This window comes from Gopherus evgoodei, chromosome 1 (genome assembly GCF_007399415.2).
Source record: "Gopherus evgoodei ecotype Sinaloan lineage chromosome 1, rGopEvg1_v1.p, whole genome shotgun sequence".
Lineage (NCBI taxonomy): Eukaryota > Metazoa > Chordata > Testudines > Testudinidae > Gopherus > Gopherus evgoodei.
Genome location: NC_044322.1, coordinates 227,606,898 through 227,628,491, shown reverse-complemented (window position 1 = coordinate 227,628,491; position 21,594 = coordinate 227,606,898). Strand labels below are relative to the sequence as shown.

General features: G+C 41.5%; 1 protein-coding gene across 1 annotated transcript in view; it reads left to right on the top strand.

Moving 5' to 3' along the window:
- CCND2 (cyclin D2) overlaps positions 1-18,530 on the top strand; it is a 67,256-nt gene extending 48,726 nt beyond the window's left edge. The window contains 1 exon segment of the mRNA XM_030538645.1: positions 12,466-18,530. Coding sequence (XP_030394505.1) covers positions 12,466-12,621 — 156 coding nt within the window. The 3' untranslated portion in view covers positions 12,622-18,530.
- The last annotated feature ends 3,064 nt before the right edge of the window (positions 18,531-21,594 follow it).

Sequence of the window (21,594 nt, the reverse complement as noted above, 5' to 3'; positions counted from 1 at the left end):
ATCAGGGTGGTTAAACACTGGAATAAATTGCCTAGGGAGGTTGTGGAATCTCCATCTCTGGAGATATTTAAGAGTAGGTTAGATAAATGTCTATCAGGGATGGTCTAGACAGTATTTGGTCCTGCCATGAGGGTAGGGGACTGGACTCAATGACCTCTCGAGGTCCCTTTCAGTCCTAGAATCTATGAATCTATAAATAATCCAAGCCCTCTGCTCAGTATCTGAAGCTCCGAGGCTCTCAGGATCTCCTGGAACATGTCTCCCCTTCCTCCTCTTTCTCCTGTTCTGGCTGAGCCGCTCTGCTGGTGTGGATGGTGAGACCCTCAAGGCCACTTTTGCAGCTGCAAAAGAAACAGTGGACAGAGATACTATTGTGAGTGCATTCACTCCTCTTGATCACACAAGTTACAAGCACTGCATTCTCACTTCTGCTTGTAACTTTAGCTGATATCTCACTCCTGAGGATAACAGAGGCTGGAAGGGAACAACTCCCGCGCACATCCGGCTGCAGACCGAGTCTGTATGGTGCTAGCCTGTGTACTGCAGTGGTGCCTGCTGAAGTAATCGCTGAGTGTTGTGGGAAAGCGTCCTACTGTGGCAGAAGTAATAATGCAGCTCTCCCCAGAAACCTTTGGCAGAGGATTGCATACTGCCTCCAGGAAAGCTTCCTCGAGATCTCTGTGGAGGATTCAGAGGCCTTCAGTACACATAAACAAACTGTTCTGCAGGGCTCCCTCTGCCCAGCTGTTGAGAAGCAGACAGCAGCTCTACCTCTTGGTTATTTCACTACCTCTTGCGGTGTGACTAAAAAAGAGTAAATGACCAGATGCGTCCCTGCAATGTCAAAATAAACCACATACTTACCAGTGGTTCCTTCCCCTGCATCAGACTCGCCAGCCTTGGACTGCTGGGACTTGCTCAACTGCCAAAACGAGGTCCTGACGTGCAGTGCCACTGGATCCCCTGGTCACCTGTCCCCCATTCTCCTCTTCACATAATACCAGGGTTGGAAGGGACCTCAGGAGGTCATCTAGTCCAACCCCTTCCTCAAAGCAGGACCAGTCCCCAGACCCCTAAATGGCCCCCTCAAGGACTGAACTCCAACCCTGTGTTTAGCAGGCCAATGCTCAAACCACTGAGCTATCCCTCCCCTTCTCTTCCTTGTCCAACATCTCATTCTCAGGGTTCACTGTGGTGGCCTGTGACTCCAACTCCCCTGAAGTATCCATGGGGCTCTTGGGGATGGTGGTCGGGTAACTTCCGAGAATGACATGCAGCTCCTTGGAGAAGCGGTATGTCTGCAACTCTGCACCAGAGTGGCTGTTTGCCTCCCCTGCCTTCTGGTATGCCTGCCACAGCTCCTTGATTTTCACACGGCACTGCTGCGTGTCCCTTTTGTAGCTCTTCTCCCCCATGTTCATAGATGTTGACGTTTCTACGGCTGGATCAAAATTGTGCCTGCACAGCCTCTTCTCACCGCAGACCCAGGAGATCCACCACCTGTGTACGCCAGGCAGGAGCATGTTTGCTCTGTGGAGCTGGCATGGTCAGCTGGGCAGTTACTATGTGAGTTCTCCATGCCAAGCAAACAGAAAATGGATTTTAAAATTCACAAGGCTTTAAAAGGGGAGGAGCATGTACCTGTATACATGGCTGCTGAGCAGTGGAGTTCAAAACAGTGGCCAGTAAAGTCAACGTAAGTTATGCAGTGTCTACCTAAATGATACACCTCTCGTGGAGGTGGAGTTATTAGGTTGACGTAGTGGGTGAGTTACGTCAGGGGGAGCAACATTGTAGTGTGGACACTTACAGAGTAAAGCAGCTTATGTCAACCTAACTCTGTAGTGTAGACCAGGCCTCAAATGTAATTGTTACCCAAGAACCTCTTGATGCCAACTGGCAGAGGGCATAACAGGTGCATATGGGTTACAGGGAACCCAGAGTCTGGTATTTTTAGTTCACCCAAGAGTGTCTCATAGACTCATAGAGTTTAGGGTCAGAAGGGACCAATATGATCATCTAGTCTGACCTCCTGAACAAAGCACGCCACAGAACCCTACCCATCCACTTCTATAACAAACCCCTAACCTATGTCTGAGTTATTGAAATCTTCAAATTGTGGTTTGAAGACCTCAAGCTGCAGAGAATCCATCAGCAAGTGACCCATGCCCCACACTGCAGAGGAAGGCGAAAAACCTCCAGGGCCTCTGCCAGTCTGCCCCGGAGGAAAATTCCTTCCCGACCCAAATATGGCGATCAGCTAAACCCTGAGCATGTGGGCAAGACTCACCAGCCAGCACTCAGGAAAGAATTCTCTGCAGTAACTCAGATCCCATCCCATCCAACATCCCATCACAGATCACTGGGCATACTTACCTGCTGATAATTAAAGATCAGTTGCCAAAATTAAGCTATCCCATCATACCATCCCTTCCATAAACTTATCAAGCTTAGTCTTAAAGCCAGATATGTCTTTTGCCCCCACTACTCCCCTTGGAAGGCTGTTCCAGAACTTCACTCCTCTAATGGTTAGAAACTTTCGTCTAATTTCAAGTCTAAACTTCCTAGTGTCCAGTTTATACCCATTTGTTCTTGTGTCTACATTGGTACTAAGCTTAAATAATTCCTCTCCCTTCCTAATATTAATCTCTCTGATATATTTATAAAGAGCAAGCATATTCCCCCTCAGCCTTCTTTTGGTTAGGCTAAACAAGCCAAGCTCTTTGAGTCTCCTTTCATAAGACAGGTTTTCCATTCCTCGGATCATCCTAGTAGCCTATCTCTGAACCTGTTCTAGTTTGAATTCATCCTTCTTAAACATGGGAGACCAGAACTGCACACAGTATTCCAGATGAGGTCTCACCAGTGCCTTATATAACGGTACTAACACCTCCTTATCTTTGCTGGAAATACCTCGCCTGATGCATCCTAAAACCGCATTAGCTTTTTTAACTGCCATATCACATTGGCGGCTCATAGTCATCCTGTGATCAACCAATACTCCAAGGTTCTTCTCCTCCTCTATTGCTTCCAACTGATGTGTCCCCAATGTATAACTAAAATTCTTATTATTAATCCCTAAGTGCATGACCTTGCACTTTTCACTATTAAATTTCATCCTATTACTATTAGTTCAGTTTACAAGGTCATCCAGATCTTCCTGTATCATATCCCGGTCCTTCTCTGTGTTAGCAATACCTCCCAGCTTTGTGTCATCTGCAAACTTTATTAGCACATTCTCGCTTTTTGTGCCAAGGTCAGTAATAAAAAGATTAAATAAGATTGGTCCCAAAACTGATCCTTGAGGAACTCCACTAGTAACCTCCTTCCAGCCTGACAGTTCACCCTTCAGTACGACCCGTTGGAGTCTCCCCTTTAACCAGTTCCTTATCCACCTTCCAGTTTTTATATTGATCCCCATCTTTTCCAGTTTAACTAATAATGCCCCATGTGGAACCGTGTCAAATGCCTTACTAAAATTGAGGTAAATTAGATCTACTGCATTTCCTTTGTCTAAATAATCTGTCACCTTCTCAAAGAAGGAGATCATATTGGTTTGGCATGATCTACCTTTAGTAAAACCATGTTGTAAATTGTCCCAATTACCACTGACCTCAATGTCCTTAACTACTTTCTCCTTCAAATTTTTTTCCAAGACCTTACATACTACAGATGTCAAATTAACAGGCCTATAGTTACTCAGATCACGTTTTTTCCCTTTCTTAAAGATAGGAACTATGTAAGCAATTCTCCAGTCATACGGTACAACCCCTGAGTTTACCGATTCATTAAAAATTCTTGCTAATGGGCTTGCAATTTCATGTGCCAGTTCCTTTAACATTCTTGGATGAAGATTGTCCGGGCCCTTCGATTTTGTCCCATTAAGCTGTTCAAGTTTGGCTTCTACCTCAGATGTGGTAATATCCACCTCCATATCCTCATTCCCATTTGTCATCCTTCCATTATCCCTAAGCCCCTCCGTAGCCTTATTAAAGACCGAGGCAAAGTATTTATTTAGATATTGGGCCATGCCTAGGTTATCCTTAACCTCCATTCCATCCTCAGTATTTAGCGGTCCCACTTCTTCCTTCTTTGTTTTCTCCTCGTTTATATGGCTATAGAACCTTTTACTATTGGTTTTAATTCCCTTTGCAAGGTCCAACTCTACATGGCTTTTAGCCTTTCTCACTTTATCCCTACATGTTCTGACCTCACTAAGGTAGCTTTCCTTGCTAATCCCACCCTTCTTCCACTCCTTGTAGACTTTCTGCTTTTTCTTAATCACCTCTCTGAGATGCTTGCTCATCCAGCTTGGTCTACAACTCCTGCCTATGTTTTTTTCCCTTTTCTTGGAATGCAGGCTTCTGATAGTTTCTGCAGCTGTGACTTAAAGTAATTCCAGGCCTCCTCCACATTTAGATCTACAAGTTCTTCAGTCCAGTCCACTTCCCTAACTAATTTCCTTAATTCTTTAAAATTAGCCCTTGAGAAGTCAAAAGCCCTAGTCCCAGATCTATTTTTGTTTATCCTTCCATCTAGTTTGAACTGAATTAGCTCATGATCACTCAAACCAAGGTTGTCCTCTACAACCATTTTTCTATGAGGTCCTCACTACTCACCAAAACCAAATCTAAAATGGCATCCCCTCTTGTTGGTTCTTCAACTACTTGGTGAAGAAATCCATCAGCTATCACATCCAGAAAAATCTGAGCCTATTATTCTTACTAGCACTTGTCCTCCAGTCTATCTCTGGGAAGTTACAGTCTCCCATGATCACACAATTCCCATTAGTGTTTACTTCATTAAAAACATTGAAGAGGTCTCTATCCGTATCCAAATCAGATCCCGGCGGTCTGTAGCACACCCCAAGCACTATCTCAGGGGAGGCTCTAGTAGCTTTCTTTCCCAGTGTGAGTTTTGCCCAGACAGACTGTCTTATCCGTTCCATCACTTCTTATTTCTTTACAGTTTACCTCATCACTGATATACAGTGCTACTCCACCACCTTTGCCTTTATTTCTGTCTTTCCTAAACAGCACATAGCCTTCAATACCTGTACTCCAGTCATGACTACTATTCCACCATGTTTCTGTTATCCCTATAATATCCAGTTTCACTTCCTGCACCAGTAGCTCTAGTTCCTCCATTTTGTGACCTAGGCTCCTCGCATTAGTGTACAGACATCTTAATTCTTGCCATTTGTCATGTGATACTCAAAGCCTGTGTCACCCTGGTCATCAGTATCACTGCGAAATGCACGTACAGAGGTTGTGTAAGGAGTTACGTATATACATTGAAAATTATTTCTTAAGGTCTGCATTAAGGGAGCGGTCACCAGCAACAGTGAAAAGCAGGTTTTCTTTCAGACAAGGACCATTTATCTGTCTGGTTGTTTACCTGTAAATTAAGTATTGTATGGTTCGCAATAGGCCTCTACTCAAAAGTCTGAGCTGCGTGCTAATGAAGAATTGTGAAATCTTCAGAAAGGAAATTAACAAGAAGAGGGAAATAGCAGAAGTCAACTTGTTTAGGGGTAATACAATGAACTTTTGAAACTGTACCCAAAGTACAGATGAACCCCTAGATATTTGTTCAGTCTATAAGGACAAGCTGTCAGCGGGCATGATTTTATGAGAAGGGATCTCCGCCAAACTGGTTGAAAATACTGGGGAAAGAACTTGGGGTATGCTTTCTTGCAGGAGATAGACATTCCTTGTTAGTTAAAGTTTAGTTTTCAAAAAGTGTGTTATGATTTTGTTTTATATGTAACCATTTGTTCCAGTATTCTTACTCACTATCACTTGAATCCCTGTCCTTTGATAATAAACTTATTCTTGTTTTCACTATAAACACATCTAAATGCTGTGTGTTCAGCAGAGCTGTTTTCTAAGGTGTAACTAGTGAGCTGGGGTGTACAGTTTCTTTGGGAACGGTGAGCCTGGTAATCCTGGGAGAGTTCAGTGGATGAGGGGCTGGACACTACAGGGAATGCTCGGAGAACTTGGGGTTGGTGTGTGCCTATTGCTAACCTGTACAGAGAGAGCAAGGCCTGTGGAGGCCTGGAGGGCAGTACTTCTGCTACCAGAAACTGGTGGTTACAGGGAGCTGATACACTGCAGGCACAAACAAAATTTCCTCACGCTAAGGGCAGGGTGTGGTGAGGTGCCACACAGCCCTGGGAAGTGTCATTTTAGGGCTCTGCATAAATTAAATGGATCATTATTTGTTTGTGCTATGAATTATTAAAAGATGTATAATATTATAAGAGTGGTTCTGAAACTGACTTAACTGGGTGAGGATTTTCAGGATTTATGTTAGATGCAAAACCCTGCAGTTATGTAGAGAATTGGGTTGTAAAGCACTGAGATTGGTACTTGGCTGTGCAAATGCCTGGTTTGTTTTCGAAAGACATTCTGGTTTGCAATTTTGGCCCTTAATGTTTTAAAAGCATACTGAGATCGTTGTATGAAATGTGCTTTATAAATGCAAAGTTTCATGATATTCTGCAAATGGATATCTGCACTCTTCCAGTTTTTTATTTCTGAGCCTGATCTGCACCATTTTGCCATAACTTCAATGGGAGCAGCAAAGAATCCTGTGGCACCTTATAGACTAACAGACGTTTTGGAGCATGAGCTTTCGTGAGTGAATACCCACTTGGTCAGATACATGCAGTGGAAATTTTCAGGGGTAGGTATATATATGCAAGCAAGCTAGAGATAATGAGGTTAGTTCAATCAGGGAGGATGAGGCCCTGTGTGAGGCCCTGTTTGAAGGAAGGTTAGCGTGGCTGGAAACTTTTATTTGGTGATAGGGAGATGTATACACTCAATGAAATCCTTCTGCTGTAGGGGGTTCATCTGTGCTGGTAAACTCCTGTGTGATCTTGGGGCTCATCCCTTGATTACCTTGCACTTCTGTCAATCTAGCTGCAAAAACTGTTTGAAAACGAGATATTGTGTCTGATGATAGATTATATGCATTTGCTTAGGTTTTCTCCAGTGAACACAAGCACATCAGCAGCAGTTTATGGGAAAGGAAAACAGACCACAAACAGAAAACCAATCATGTTGCAACAAGCAGTTGCCAGAATATGCTATAATGGACTCACTGGACATTTTAACATAAGCCCAGTCATTTTACTAAACAGTGGAACATATTACAGTTACTACTTCTTAAATACGTGAATATTGGTAATGGACCTAGAATGCACATGTGTTCTTGAGCATGGGATTTATTTGAATTTTTGAGGGTTTTTGGCAGCAATATATTTGGGACAAGAGGCCCAGTCCTCACCATTAAATGTTCAGTTCCCTGACTATAGAAAGCGTCCAACCATTTCCCAGCAAGATGAATAAAAGCAAAAGTTCTCACCTTAAAATAACTAGACAGATTTGTCATCACCAGCAGAACCATTAAAAACAAAACAATCAGTCCTCCTACACACCTCTTGCAAAAAAAACCCAACAGAAATACCCCAAAATCTAATGGCTGCAGCACTGTAAAAATCCAGATTTTTTGCTTCACCTCCCATCACCAATAATCCAGGGTATTTAGTTACTTTTTCTCAGTGACATGTACAGTACTCCTTCACTTCAATCTTCCTGCTCCATGCTTAGCAAGCTGGGTATTCAAACTTCACATCTCTCCAAGAGCAGGAATCCAGTAGATTTCAGTCCCTTGCTTTCTGATATGAATGTAGCATGTATGCAGAGCATAAGGAGGGATAGACAGCACAATGCACCTCATACCAAAGAAGTTGGTAGGAGGTCTAATTTTAGGCCTGGCATAGGGTCACCAATTTCGGTTGGACGTATTCCTGGAAGATTCATCACATGACACAATCTTTAATGATTAATCTTTAATTCCTGAAAACTCCAGGACAATCCTGGAGGCTTGGTAACCCAGCCTTCCATCCTCAACAGGTCACCTTTTACAATAAGGCAGCAAAGTCTTTTTTGTAGATTTATGAAAACCAGAGAAAACATTGTTTTGGTAATTAAGTGTCTTAATATGAGTAACTCCTGCTGGCATGGTTGCTACTTGACTTCTTAATACAGGGCTATGGGCAAGCCTTCTTGCTCTGGTATGGTGCATAGACAATGTGTACAAATACCTGTTGTTGGAGTGCAGTTAGCATTTTGAAACATGTCCATTCAATGACTGATCCAGTGTGCTGACAGTACATGTAGTCCAGTGGATAGGATACTAGACCATGAGTCAAGAGATCAGCATTCTGTTCCTGGCATTGCCACTGACTCACTGTGTGGCCTAGTGCAGGTCGTATAGGCCAGCATCTTTAGACATGACTTCCCACTTTAGGCACTGCATTTTGGGAGCGGGAGAGGATGTCCAACTTGAGACTCTATCTTGAGTTTCTAAGGTGCTGAGCACCCCCTGCTCCCATTGACTTAACTGGAGTTGTGGTTGCTCAGTGCATTTGAGTATTAGCTTAAATTGTTACTCATTGTTTGTGCCCACAATATACCTCTAATCTCCAGAGGACAACAGGTCTATACACTGAGTGTGGGTATGAATGCAGAGAGACAGAAATAAGGGTGTTTCATGAAAAGCACAGATGAAGACTTACATTCTGGTTAGTTGTTCTAAGAAAAACGGCCCCCAAGAAATTAAAAGGAGTATGCTGTGGAATGAATACACGATATACACTCTCCTTCTTCTGAGGCTAAGGTACATCTTACAGGGCTGTCTCATAATCAGCACAATACAGAATGAATATATCTGTCATTAGGGGAACATTACTATTTCAGACAGATTGCCATAAACTAGAGCAGCCTCTGGGGTTCCTCTAATTTATGATAAGGGCTACGCCAGGGGTAGGCAACCTATGGCACGTGTGCTGATTTTCAGTGGCACTCACACTGCCTGGGTCCTGGCCTCCGGTTTGAGGGGCTCTGCATTTTAATGTAATTTTAAATGAAGCTTCTTAAACATTTTAAAAACCTTATTTACTTTACATACAACAATAGTTTAGTTATATATTATAGACTTATAGAAAGAGACCTTCTAAAAATGTTAAAATGTATTACTGGCACGTGAAACCTTAAATGAGAGTGAATAAATGAATACGCGGCACACCACTTCTGAAAGGTTGCTGACCCTTGGGCTACACTGATGCCAAAGAGCAGGCCAGATTCTGCATAGTGCAAAGGTGACTTAAAAGACTTCATTGTCCCCACTGCACTTCATGCAACATACAGCCTAGAATCTGGTCCCTGAATTCTGTGCTAAGCTTTTCCAAAGTGATCTTGTGTAAACTCTTAGTTCCTCTTCTGTAAAATGGGGAGAATGGTAGTTGCCTGCCTCCTTAAGGTAGGGGTATGAGGCCTTGTAATGACTGTGAAGTGCACAGGCTTATTAACACAAACAAGTGAAAGAGATGACACTAGAACTCATGGTTTCTCCCTTATGCCCAGCACACCTTCCCCCCAACGGAGCAAGTATTTTGAAACAGGAGGAAGAGTATTGGCACCTCAAGCCAAGGAGTATGTCATTTCCCCTCACTTTAATCTCTGCCTTCTCCTAGATTAAGGGCCTGCAGCAGCTGCTACTCCATCTGTTACATCTATAGTACATCCAGAGCTCTAGCTCTGTTCCTGAGGCATGTTTCAGTGTAGTTGGTATATTAGGGGGCTCTCTGGGGCTTTTAGCAGCAAGGCTCTTATGGGCTGTACTGAGTATATACAAATGACAATTTTCAGAGGCTTATAACTTGGTTAAGCCTGGGTCTATGTTCATGGGGAGAGCATACAGCACCTGAACCCACACTTCTTCTAATCCAAATTGGAAGGTCCTACTCCAAATCCTGAAGGTGCTAGAGCTCTTCAGAGAAACCGCTGGGATTTTTTAAAATTAACTTTTGTCAAACTACCTGCTTTCACTAGCCTCATTCTTGAAAATGGCTGAGCCGGTTTTGATTAAATTTTTCCAGATCAGGTCAGCCTGAGACAAAGAGTAAGCATGGAAAATTTCAGCCCGAGGGATAGAAGTTTGGCAAAGTTACAAGCAACTGAAAGCAGTGGCTTATAATGGAAAGTATTAGGCAACTTGAACTATGGGAATTGCCACTTTCTTCACCTATAGTTAAGTGTTTAATATCAGTCTCATCAATCTTTGTTGGGGCTTCCATCTCTGGAGCACAGAGCCATGGGTTAAAGAGGCACATAGCTATGCCAAACACAGAGAGGTAACAATCCACTCACCGCACATCACACGGACATGACACTGCAGCACAGATTTCAAGTATTGAGTTGCTGTCTGCTAGTGATCTGACAATGATATTGATCAACGTTATTCTTGATAAGGGAACAAACAGTTGATTCTGACTGTTAAGCTGGAAAATACGAAACCATCTTGGTCCAATTATGCCTAGGCAATAGTGATGAGCTAGCCTCTTGTTACTGATGCTCTAATGGTACCACCATGATCTGTACCTAGCTGACTGATGTTAGAACTGAGTAGTGGCCTCCACGTCCTTGGTAAGTTTCTTGTTCATATTAGGACCAATGTCTCATCCAGTCCACTCTTCCTTGTATCTGATCAGCATAACAAACCATCCCCTTGTACTCTTTTGCCAGTATAGCTACATGTACAAATAATGTTTGGGAATGGTGCTCCACCATATAGGCATAGTAGTTTCTTTGCAGAGAGAGGGTATGACTTTACTGCTAGCACTGAGTCTCCAGGGTCCAACACAAAATGGTATTCCTGGCAGAGCATGAATTTTATCACCTGGAATAATCACACCAGCACAGATTGTATCAAACATATAAATGTCACCTATGGAATGGACATGCTCAGACATGACTTATGCTTTCCCAGTCAGGCTGGGACAACAGATGTACATTGCAGGTCTGGAGTGAAGCATACCTGTGTGCAGACTTCAAACTCCACTGGTTGCCACTATGTGTGTGAGAGTGAGGGGGCTTGCCAGGTAGGCCCCTGTTTTGATCCGTTGTACTGCAGTACTTTGTTCTGTACCCGACTTGACCACTGACTCCATGTGTGACCTTATACAAATCACTTCACCTCTTTACCTCAGTTTCCAAGTCTGTGAAATGAGAATAATGATACTAATCCTCTGTATAAAGTGCTTTGAAGTCTATGGCAGAAGTAGTTTTCTAATAATACTACAGTAGAACCTCAGAGTTACAAACACTTTGGGGATGGAAGTTTGTAACTCTGAAATGTTCAAATGAACAAAATGTTATGGTTGTACTTTCAAAAGTTTACAACTGAACATTGTCTTAAGACAGCTTTGAAAATTTACTGTGCAGTAGAAAAATGCTACTTTTAACCATCTTAATTTAAATGAAACAAGAACAGAAACAGTTTCCTTACTTTTTAAAATCTTTTTTTAAAACTTTCCCTTTATTTTTTAGTAGTTTACGTTTAACACAATACTGTACTGTATTTGTTTATTATGGGGATGATGGTGGGGGTGTTTTTGTTTTTGTCTCTGCTGCGGCCTGATTGTGTACTTCCACTTCCAAATGAGGTGTGTGGTTGACTCGTCAGTTTTTAACTCTAGTGTTCGTAACTCTGAGGTTCTACTGTATTGTTAATTGTTGCTATTTTAATTTTGCCTGCACCCTAAATGCCTGTGCCATTTTCAGTGAGACATTAGTGTCCTAGCTTTGGCCTGCTCTTTCCCCTGTTGTTGGAATAATTTTGGTTGTTTGAATTTGAATTTGCTCCGTAAGTGGAAGATAGTCCTTGCAAACTGCTGACAATGGTCTTCGTGCTCTGTGTCTTGGATTGTCTGGTGGGTTGCTTCCCAGCTGTGTTTGTACTGTTTCTACCAAGGTTGTCTTTCATGAGGCCCAACTGTCAAGCAGTGTTTGGAGGCAGGATTACATTTTTGGGAGTCTAGGTACAGATTCTCTGAGCTTAGGGACATCTCCTTTTTACCCCTTCGTTGCTGACCCTTCTAAAGAAAATACTTCAGTGTTCTATAGTAACAGCCCACTTCATGGCAGTGCTGTAAGATGTAGTACCTTGGACAATTACAAAAACATTGGTTTTATTAAAGGCATGTTTCTTCTTGCACAGAGGGAATGCAGCAGCTACTACATAGCTACTACATGGCTAGGTATAGTCCTGCCTTTGGATTTATATCTGTCCTGCAGGAGATTGCCAATGAATATCATTGAGTTCCCGTTCCAAAAGGCACTACTTTCTTGCAGGAAAGTTAGAATTTTAAGTTGCCAAGATTGTAACAAATGTGGTATTTGCTTTACTCCACCGAAAGGGCTGCATACGTGGGCTGCTTCTAGTGACGTGCAGCCCGTTTCTCTTCATAGCACAATTCTAGATTAAATGCATGATTTCCATTCACGTAGCCTCTGAACATCTTGGTTTTCCTCATTTCTGCTTATCTTGATGCTTTGATTGGCACAGTGGGAAAAGATTCACTAACAGATCATTTTGCTTCCTATTCTCTAGGACTTCCTTAAAGCCTGCCAAGAACAGATAGAGTCGGTGCTAGTAAGCAACCTTAGGCAAGTCCAGCAGCAGCAACAGCAAAGAAATCCTTCTAAGATGGTGGATGAACTGGACCAGGCCAGCACTCCCACAGATGTGAGAGACATCAACCTGTGAGGACGTCAGCCCAGACAGTCGTGCTTGCTCCCTCTGCTCCTCCCCTCCCCTTTTTTTTTAGAATGAAATCTTTTTTTTTAATCTGCTCCCACATAGAATGTATTTAAAGCTCTTTTAGATACAAAACAAAACAAAAAAAGAAGTAATTTAAAAAAGCATTTGGTGCCTGTGATGTTCTACAGAAGGGAATCCCACGATATATTTGATAATTACTGTTTGATTATGTATCGGTGATATTAAATGCTTATAAAAGCATAAAAAGTAGCTAGATAAATGTAAGCCTGCATTTGTGGGAACAAAGTAGAATATACTTTTCTGTGCGTGCATTATGACCTAGTGCATACACACCCTTTTTTAAACTTAAGAAAGGAATTGTGTGTGTTATGTTATGGCTTGACTAGATTGCAAAGCAATAGAATTAAGGGGTTAGGGCAAAGTGGGAAAAAATCCCTGAAGTGATTGAACCATTTTGGATGCAGAAGAGATTTGCTGATCTATCACCTCTGTTATTAGTCAGAACAGTTTGTTGGATTTCTGTATGTTAGTTTGGTTTACTCTTGCTGTCTGTGGTAGCTGCTACCTAAGAAAGAAGATGCTTTATTTTGCCAGCCGGAAGAGCAGGTGTTCCTTTCCCCCCACCACCACTGCTTCCTACTTTTCCTCCAGAAATGGTTCATTCTAAACACAGCAGCATCTTTGGCATAAAGCTGATCCTGCTACCCAGCAGTGGTCCAAGCCAAAGTATAGAATGCTTGCATTAGATGGCAGAAACATACAGATTAAAAATGACTTGTCAACAAATCAGACACCTCTGAACTTTGGATTCCTAGATGCAGTGGATCATCTGTGAAAAAGCATTATATTCATTCACAATGCTAATGCTACACATCAATGTTAACTTTTGGCAGCTCTTGAGTTTGGTGTAAAGGCAATTAAATGATGCTCTGCCCATCTTCCTTTTTAACATCCTCACTGTGTTAAAGAAGATGTGATTTCCTTTGATCTCCCCTCTCCCTCCAAAAAATACATTTTCCAGATGTTTATAACTTTACTGGTCCACAGTTAGCATTATTATAAACCATTTCATTCGAAAAGCACTTTGAAAATTGTTCCTAAGGGATAAATGAAATGGTTTATGACAATTGTGCTGAGCAAAAAAAAAAAAAAAGAAAAAAAGCAGCAATGCATATAGCTTTTAATAGTCAATATTTTCCAATATCTGATGTACTTTGCTAGTTCTGGTGTTGCTGGAAATTCCAACACCTGCTTCGGATGACATTCCTGTCACAACATTCCGGATGAAAGTCTGACAATTCTGTGTATTGTTCAGTGTCAGAAGGATCTTAACACCACCTGCATGCTTATCTATGGACAATGAAAGAAAATTGCTGGTGCAAAAGATACAAATGGTAAACATCAAGGTGCGTGACTTTGATTTTTATTACAAAGGTGTATTCAGTGTACTTGAATTTATTTTTCCTGCTCCATCTGTAAAGAAGAGGCATTTAGATGGCAAAGGAGATGGGGCAATTTTTTTTTTTTTTTGCACAATTGTATTAACAGATTGCAAATATACAGTTTGAAGCTGTTGGATGAAATGTTAATGTTTGCATTTTTTTAAAGATGAAAATCCAGAAAGAACATGCTACTTTGAAGAATATTTTATGAATGGACTCTGCCATATTTGGCTAGATGAGGGTAGAAAATGGAGTAAGAATCTAAGGGGTTTATTTTGGTTTTTTTTGGTTTTTTTTTTTGCGCTGCTAAGAAGCTATGATTTGTTTCATTCTTATTCACATTAACAGTACTTAGCTGTATTGTTTCACTGAGTGTGCTGCTATTTTATAAACATTTTTATAATATATTATTTTACTGCTTAAATTTCAAATCCTGAAGTAGACGGTTAAGTGGAGATGAGTTCTTAGATTTACTGGAAATGCCCTGTACAGTTGTTTTCTAATAGCGTACTCATGATTTTTTTTTATTTTATTTTATTTTATTTTTTCTGATCACATCCTGCAAAGACAGTATATTTACCTCAGGTTTACTGGACAAAAAAGGTTCCCATTTTCACAATACCTCACAACTTTACAGTTCTTTCCGCTGGGAGCCTCATGGAATGGTCAATGCAAAAGGCAGCCAAAGCCTGTGTTTTGGTGAGCAAAGCACAGTTGCTTCAGTTGTGTAGGGGAACAGTTGTAGACTGCAGGGACATTGGGCTCCCGTTTGGTCTTAGGTATCCGTTTCATAGTGGAAAAAATACATTAAACATGAGGATCTGTTCAGCAAAGATTTCTGCACAAATAGGTCTCGATCCTAGAAGCACTTAAGACCTGATTCTCCACTGTATGTCACCTTATGTAGTCATTTGTATTTGTGCAAAATGAGTGTCTTGTGGATATTAAAATGTTACCTCCAACATACGTAGAAAATTCTGGTTTGAGAGCATTTTACACTTACTTTGCCCCGATGCAAATGATTACTTAAGGTGCTGGACAGTGAACATTGTACCTTTGCTACCTAGTGTAATGCTTTACTACCATAAGTAATCCCATAGGGCTAGATCGTGACTTTGTGGTTGTCTGCATTGTTACACTGCCCCTAGAGCAGTCCAGAAAACAGATTATGACCCCAGGTGTCACAGTCTCCTCCTGGTCTCCTCTCTACTTCAAAAAGGGAATAAACTGCACCAGGTCTATACTCAGTGCAGCCACATGGCTGGCCACACTGAGGGTGGGTGAGCCAAGGCTCTACCCCTTTCCACCAACCTGTGCAGAGAGGGGGCTGTCCAGCAGTGTGGTGCCTGCTTCCTTGCCCACGATGCTGCCTGTCATACTGCTAGTTAGCCATGCCATGATTTGGCATAGAGAAATCAATGGTCCTACTTGTGATAGTAAGCACTCTGCTCAGTAGTGTTAGTGGAATCAGGCCCTTAATTTGCAGTGGATTTAGAAATAATCAGCCCATTACTTTTGTAATCCTCAAAGGGAGTTTTCCCTGAGTATGGACTACAGGATTAGGCCCAACAGTCTTCTTTCAGTGGCTGGGTATCAAAACACAAAACAAATGGTCTTAAAGTAATACTGCCAGGCTTTTTGAGCCCCAGATTTTACATGCTTGTAACACTGCATATTATAACAAAAACCACCTTTTTGTTAGGGCTATGTTAAGTATTCTCAGTGAGAACCGAAAACATAGGTCCAATTCCCACAAATTCCTTTGGATGGCACTCCATGCAGTTTCAGCTGTCTCTGTCCATGCAAAGGTGTTTGCAGCATCAGGCCCTGAGATACAGTAGTTGAGATTTTGTATTTTGTTTCAGTTTTCTGAAATCAGTCCAATTTTGCAAAACAGCCAAAGTCCTGCAAAATGTTAGGTATTTTTCTTAAAAAGATAGAGCAAGTGAAAACAGTAAAATTTTCACTCTAAAATGGCCATATAATTAAACGGAAACCTTGACATTTTCCAAATTTTGGAATTTTGTTCTTACAAAAATAAACATTTTCACATTAAAAACATGAAATTTAGCAGGTTCTGGTACAAAAAACTTGTATTATGAAAAAAACATGGAAAGTGAGATTATGGAGCCACAAAATAACTTCTTTTTTTGTGGCAAAATTATGCCCCCCCCCAAACTCTGCACAGCCCTCCTCCTTGTAAGATCTTACTGTGACATATGGTACCTTTCATATAGGTGTATACCAAAATGATTTATGGACTGGACAAAATTCCGTGCTAACTTGTGCCCCTGAAAACACCCTTTAGTGGAGCTGTACATGTATAAGTTGGTGTAGTATTTGGCCACTGTGTTTATGGAGATCACTTCACCTACTTCTGGTCTGGAACACAGCAGTCATGTCCCATCAGCACTAAACAACTGTTTGTAGAATTGAAACTGCAAGGAGAATGTAGGCCAGGAGAATGGAACGTAATTACCCACACTGGAATTTGGCCAGGACAGCAGGGTTAAAAATTGTGAAAAATACCATAGGACTTTTAACAACCACAATGGTCAGGACTTTGGTTTTCATTTCATTCAAAAAATAGCACTTTCCCAAGCACAGTTCCTTCTACCACCGTGCTAGGCATTGACTCGCTATGGACTCAGAAGGAAGAGTGTGCTGTCTGCTGAATCACTAGCACCATTTCCTGCAGTACATACATTTTCCTTGGAAAGTTCATCATTAAGGTCTCTCTCCTGCAGTCAGATCTGTGCAGGCAGTCTCTTGCACCCATGTGGAGCCTTATAGACTTCTGTGGAACTCACTGCAGGCATAGTGAAATTCACTATGTCATGAAGAGCTAACTGCCATTCTGTACCCCTGTGTACTGCAGAGGGGGGTCTTCACATCATCTTGAAACAGGCCAGCTTGGAGAGAGTTCTGGGGATGGGAAAGTGAATACACAGATTTGTTTCCAAAAAGGGATGTGGAGAAGCTACATAGGAGTTTTTAACCTGTCAGTAGATCAGAGATGAATTTAATTCCCCTCACTCCATGTATGCGCCCTGCATATAGCACGATTACTCAGGCATTATGCAGTAATGGGTGAATTTCACCCTAAAGAACCAGGTAGATTGTAACTCAGAGCCTTATCCTGCAAACACCTATGCATGTGAGAACTTCACCCATATGAGTACTCTCATTGACAAAGGAACTACTATAAAATTAGTCAGGTGTATATGTGTTTGTTGAATCAAGTCCTCGTATTACGACCTAAGGTTTGGTTTTTGTTTGTACCTTAGTATACCTTTTAAAACTGGCTCTGAGCATGATATAGTTAAATAATGTAGTTCTTTATTTTGTATAAAGCCGACACATAAAAAGAACAGTTGGAGCCTGCATGCACAATTTATTTCATAGGGTCTACACTGTGTGCAGTCATTTTTAACAAATACATTTGATGCTGCAGTGGTGTAGTAAAAAATAAACAATTACTATATGGTTAGAATCAAGAGGGCATTTACTATTATAATACACAGCACTCAAAGTATGTAAAATCTGGGTCCTAACAACTTGACAATATCACTTAAAATGAAAACTATTGTATGTTTTGCACAATTTTCATTTCAAACTGAGGACAAGAATGACAAAATTGGGTTTTTTTGGTTTGGTTGGTTTTTTTTTGGTCTGGCATCAAAAAGTGCTATCTCAAAGCACCAGTGTGTAATTTTTTTCAAACAACCCACTTTGAAAAAAGTGCCTTGCAGATTGTACCTTCCCAGATCTTTGATATAGTATGGCAAATATTTGTCATTTTTAGTGGAATATTTGGTTTATCTATCTGTTTTCTACCTTAGGTACTTATATGGTCCCCATCACTATAGTATCTGAGTGCCTCACAATCTTTAATGTATACATGCTCCTAATATCCCGGTGAGGTAGGGAAGTGCTGTTATCCCAGCCTAATGCTGCTGGTCTTTGCTTGAATAATTGGACAGCTCAAAAGTTCCCAGCAACTCACCCAGCCACTGGATTTTTTCCACTATGTGTATTACCATGTTATCATGTACCTCAGAAATCACTCTCAGTTGCACAGTATCTGTTCTCAAACTTTTTTTTTTTTTTTGCTTTAATGAGTGTGATGCCATATCAAGTCAAAGTTATCCTCTCACAATGTGCTCTTTAAGAGGTGTGGATGTTTATATGGTCAGGGGATGCTAGAGAGTGAGGTAGTAGACATGATCAGTGTAAACAAAAAGTATTTAGAAAGTATGTGAGATTGTTTTTTGATGGATAAGATTCTGATAAAGTGTAGTCTCGATTACCTTTTAAAAGGTTGTCTCTGTTCAGTGTTAAGTCATTTTTATTAATAACCTGCTGTTTTGACTAGTTTAAAGATGGTTTTAAGAAATGTGTTTTGACGGGATTAGGTATGCTGTATGGACAATAAACTCACCTTGACCTGAACTGCCTGTCCTGTTTTTAGTCATTCAGCATGAAGATCCTGTAAAAAGAGGTGCATTTCTAGAGCCCAGTACTCTTTTCATAAATTGTTCTCCACAGCAAAGCAACTTATATAGGTAAGCTGTACATGTAAAATGCCTCCCCATATTTAACTGAGTGTCCTGGTAAAATAGACGTACTTTAAAAGTTAGCTTGTTGATTAAGATTTACAGCCACACCGGTATGTTTCTTTCATGGAAAGCTCCTGTAGTATTTGGTAGAGGTAAAATCAGTTTAAAAAAAGTGGGTTTTAAGAGTTCTTTGGGGTCTACAGAAATATGTCTAAAAATGTATGTAATTTATTGGAGAAAGAAATCCTTTCTGTATGTTTTCCAAACCAGCCTATAGAATTCTATCTATAGCAGTTTATTTAATTCTCTATTCATTTCTATAGGGTGTTTTTAAAAAACCAAAAAACCTACAGAAAAATTAAGTTCTATTGGACTTTTCCATAAGTGTTGTGCAAAACTTGGAAGAAAAAAAAGGCTTTGTGTTGGACAAAGACATGGAGAATTTGAGGAGAAATGGGCTTCCATGCAACAAATCTATTTGAGACTTCGGGCAGGAGAAGCGATCACAACCTTCTGAGGTTCCACCACCTCCTTCACACACATGCAGGGTTTTAAGCTCATGGATACATACTGTAAGCTGACCATTCCTTCCCATTCACTTACGTGGCGTGACCACAGTGTCCCTTCTCCCCCACTCCATTGTGCCGTATAAAGAGACACTGCAAAGACTTCATGATCTCTGTGTGGCCTTTACATTGCCTGTTCAGTAAAAACAGCAGGCCAAATCATCTGCTGGCATACCTTCATTAACTTCACTAGAGTTACACCTGCTAATAGCAGGAGTGAATTTGGCTCAGCATTTCAGGTCTTGTGTGCCCATGAGGAGGACCAAGATTCACTACTAAATGAGGAACCACTTGTGATGGGATCCCTGGGGTACAGCCTGGAACTGTGGGCCCCCTTAACTCTCCAACTTGGGCTATATCTCACAGTGCTTTGCCAGTGACAAGCAGCAAACCCTTCCAGGTGCTGTCATCACTCAGCCACCAGCATTCAGAGGCATGCCCAGCTAAATTGAATGAATGCTCTCCAAGCCACTCATGAAATATACACAGGGAAACAAATCTCCCAAGCGCCCAGTCTCGCACCCCAGAAATATACCATCTTACATTGCTCAGGACTGTTCCTTGAACAATGCAAGCTCATTAATTAGCTTGTGACTTTGTCTAAGGAAAGTTGACATGCACCAGCCTTTGTAATCTGAGCAGATTCCCCAAGCACTTTAGACAAACTCACTGGTAAAGATAAAACAAATTAATTTTATTAACTACAGAAAGATAGATTTTAAGTGATTATAAGTGGTAGGCAGATCAGAGGTAGTTACCTTAGGAAAATAAAAAGTAAACACACATTCTAAATCCTAACCTTTTAGACTAAGCAAGAGTTGAATCAAACAGCTTTTTTCACCCCACTGGATGTTGCAGGTAGGTTACAGTTCTTAATACACAGGCAGAATTTCCTTCTCAGCCTGGGACCCGTCTCAGTTCAAAGTCTTTGTCTTCCCAGTGTTCTTGTTGCCTTCAGCATAGGTGTAGGAGGAGAAAGATGATCTCATGATGTCACTGCACCTTATTTTATACTCTCAATCCATGTCCCTGGAAAGATTCATGTCCTGGTGGGCCTTGCTGAGTCACAGAGTGGAGCAATCCTCATTGTGTAGTGCACAACTGTCGCTTAGGCCTTGTCTACACTACAAAGATTTGTCTGCAAAAGTTATGCCACTTTAATTAAAGCACTTTAATTAAAACCGCTCTTGCATGTCCACACTATGCTCCTCATGTCGGTGGAGTGCATCCACACTAGCAGCTCTTGCATCAACACAGAGCAGTGCACTGTGGGTAACTATTCCACTATGCAAATAGCTTCAGGGTGCTTTGGGAAGGGTTTGCAATGCCTCATGGGGAATGTATAGTGTCACATGATGCAAGTTTCTCGAGAGTGGTGGGGGGGGATGGGACACCAGGCTGACCGACCTATCCTGAGACATCAGCCCATGGCTCTGCTCTGCGCAGCAGAGGCATCTGCAGAGGCGTCTTTTACTGACAAAACTTTTTAGTATAGAGAAGGCCTTACTAAATTGTAGATCTCTTGTTTACAATATCCCTGCTGGTCATGGATTTTTTAACATCTGCCTGGATATGAGTCACCTCCTTTGTTGTCACCAGAGAACTAGTAGTGGGGGACTTCCAAACTCACAACATATTTCCACAACCATATAGCAACATCTCATAACTTCATATTACACAAATGATATACACATTTTGACAGGACAATGAGTTTCAGCAGATCATGACCTTTCATATGGTATCTTATGTGGCATGCTTTGTTAGAAATATCACAACTATATATGAATGATGAATATGGGGGTTACAGGGTGCTTCTTTGAGGTACAGTGTGGGAGAAAAGAAAAACATGGGCCTGATCATACCCCACCTATAGGGAGCTGTTAAGTCCATAGTCTTCTCCCTTACCTCCCACGTCCCCAGTGAGTTTCCTCTGCATTCTTCCACTCCGTGTGGAAATACTAATGCAGAGAAAAAGTGAAGTGTGGCTCATAAACAGTGTGGATACTCAAAGATCTATCTATATCTGTGATCCCACTCCTTCGCAGAGTTGCCCTACCGGATTTAACACTTCCAGGGGCTTCCTTGGCTGTGTCTGCTCCAAGGACCTCACTTAAAGGACTGCATGGATGAGGACTGCAGAAGTGTGACAGAGCCTCTGGCTGTATCACATTTCTAGGGGCCTCTGCTGGGCATGGAAGGATTGGGGAAGAAAGGACATGCATTCACTTGCCTTGCTCCCTAATCCTCCAACTCTTCTCTTGCTTGTTCCATTCCTTTCTTGGAGTGCCCACTGCCTTCCTCAATCCACAGTATGGATACTGAGGGGAAGGGATAATCAGAGGCAGCTGAACCACCACTTCCATGCTGGAAGTGGGAGGTCCACACAGATCA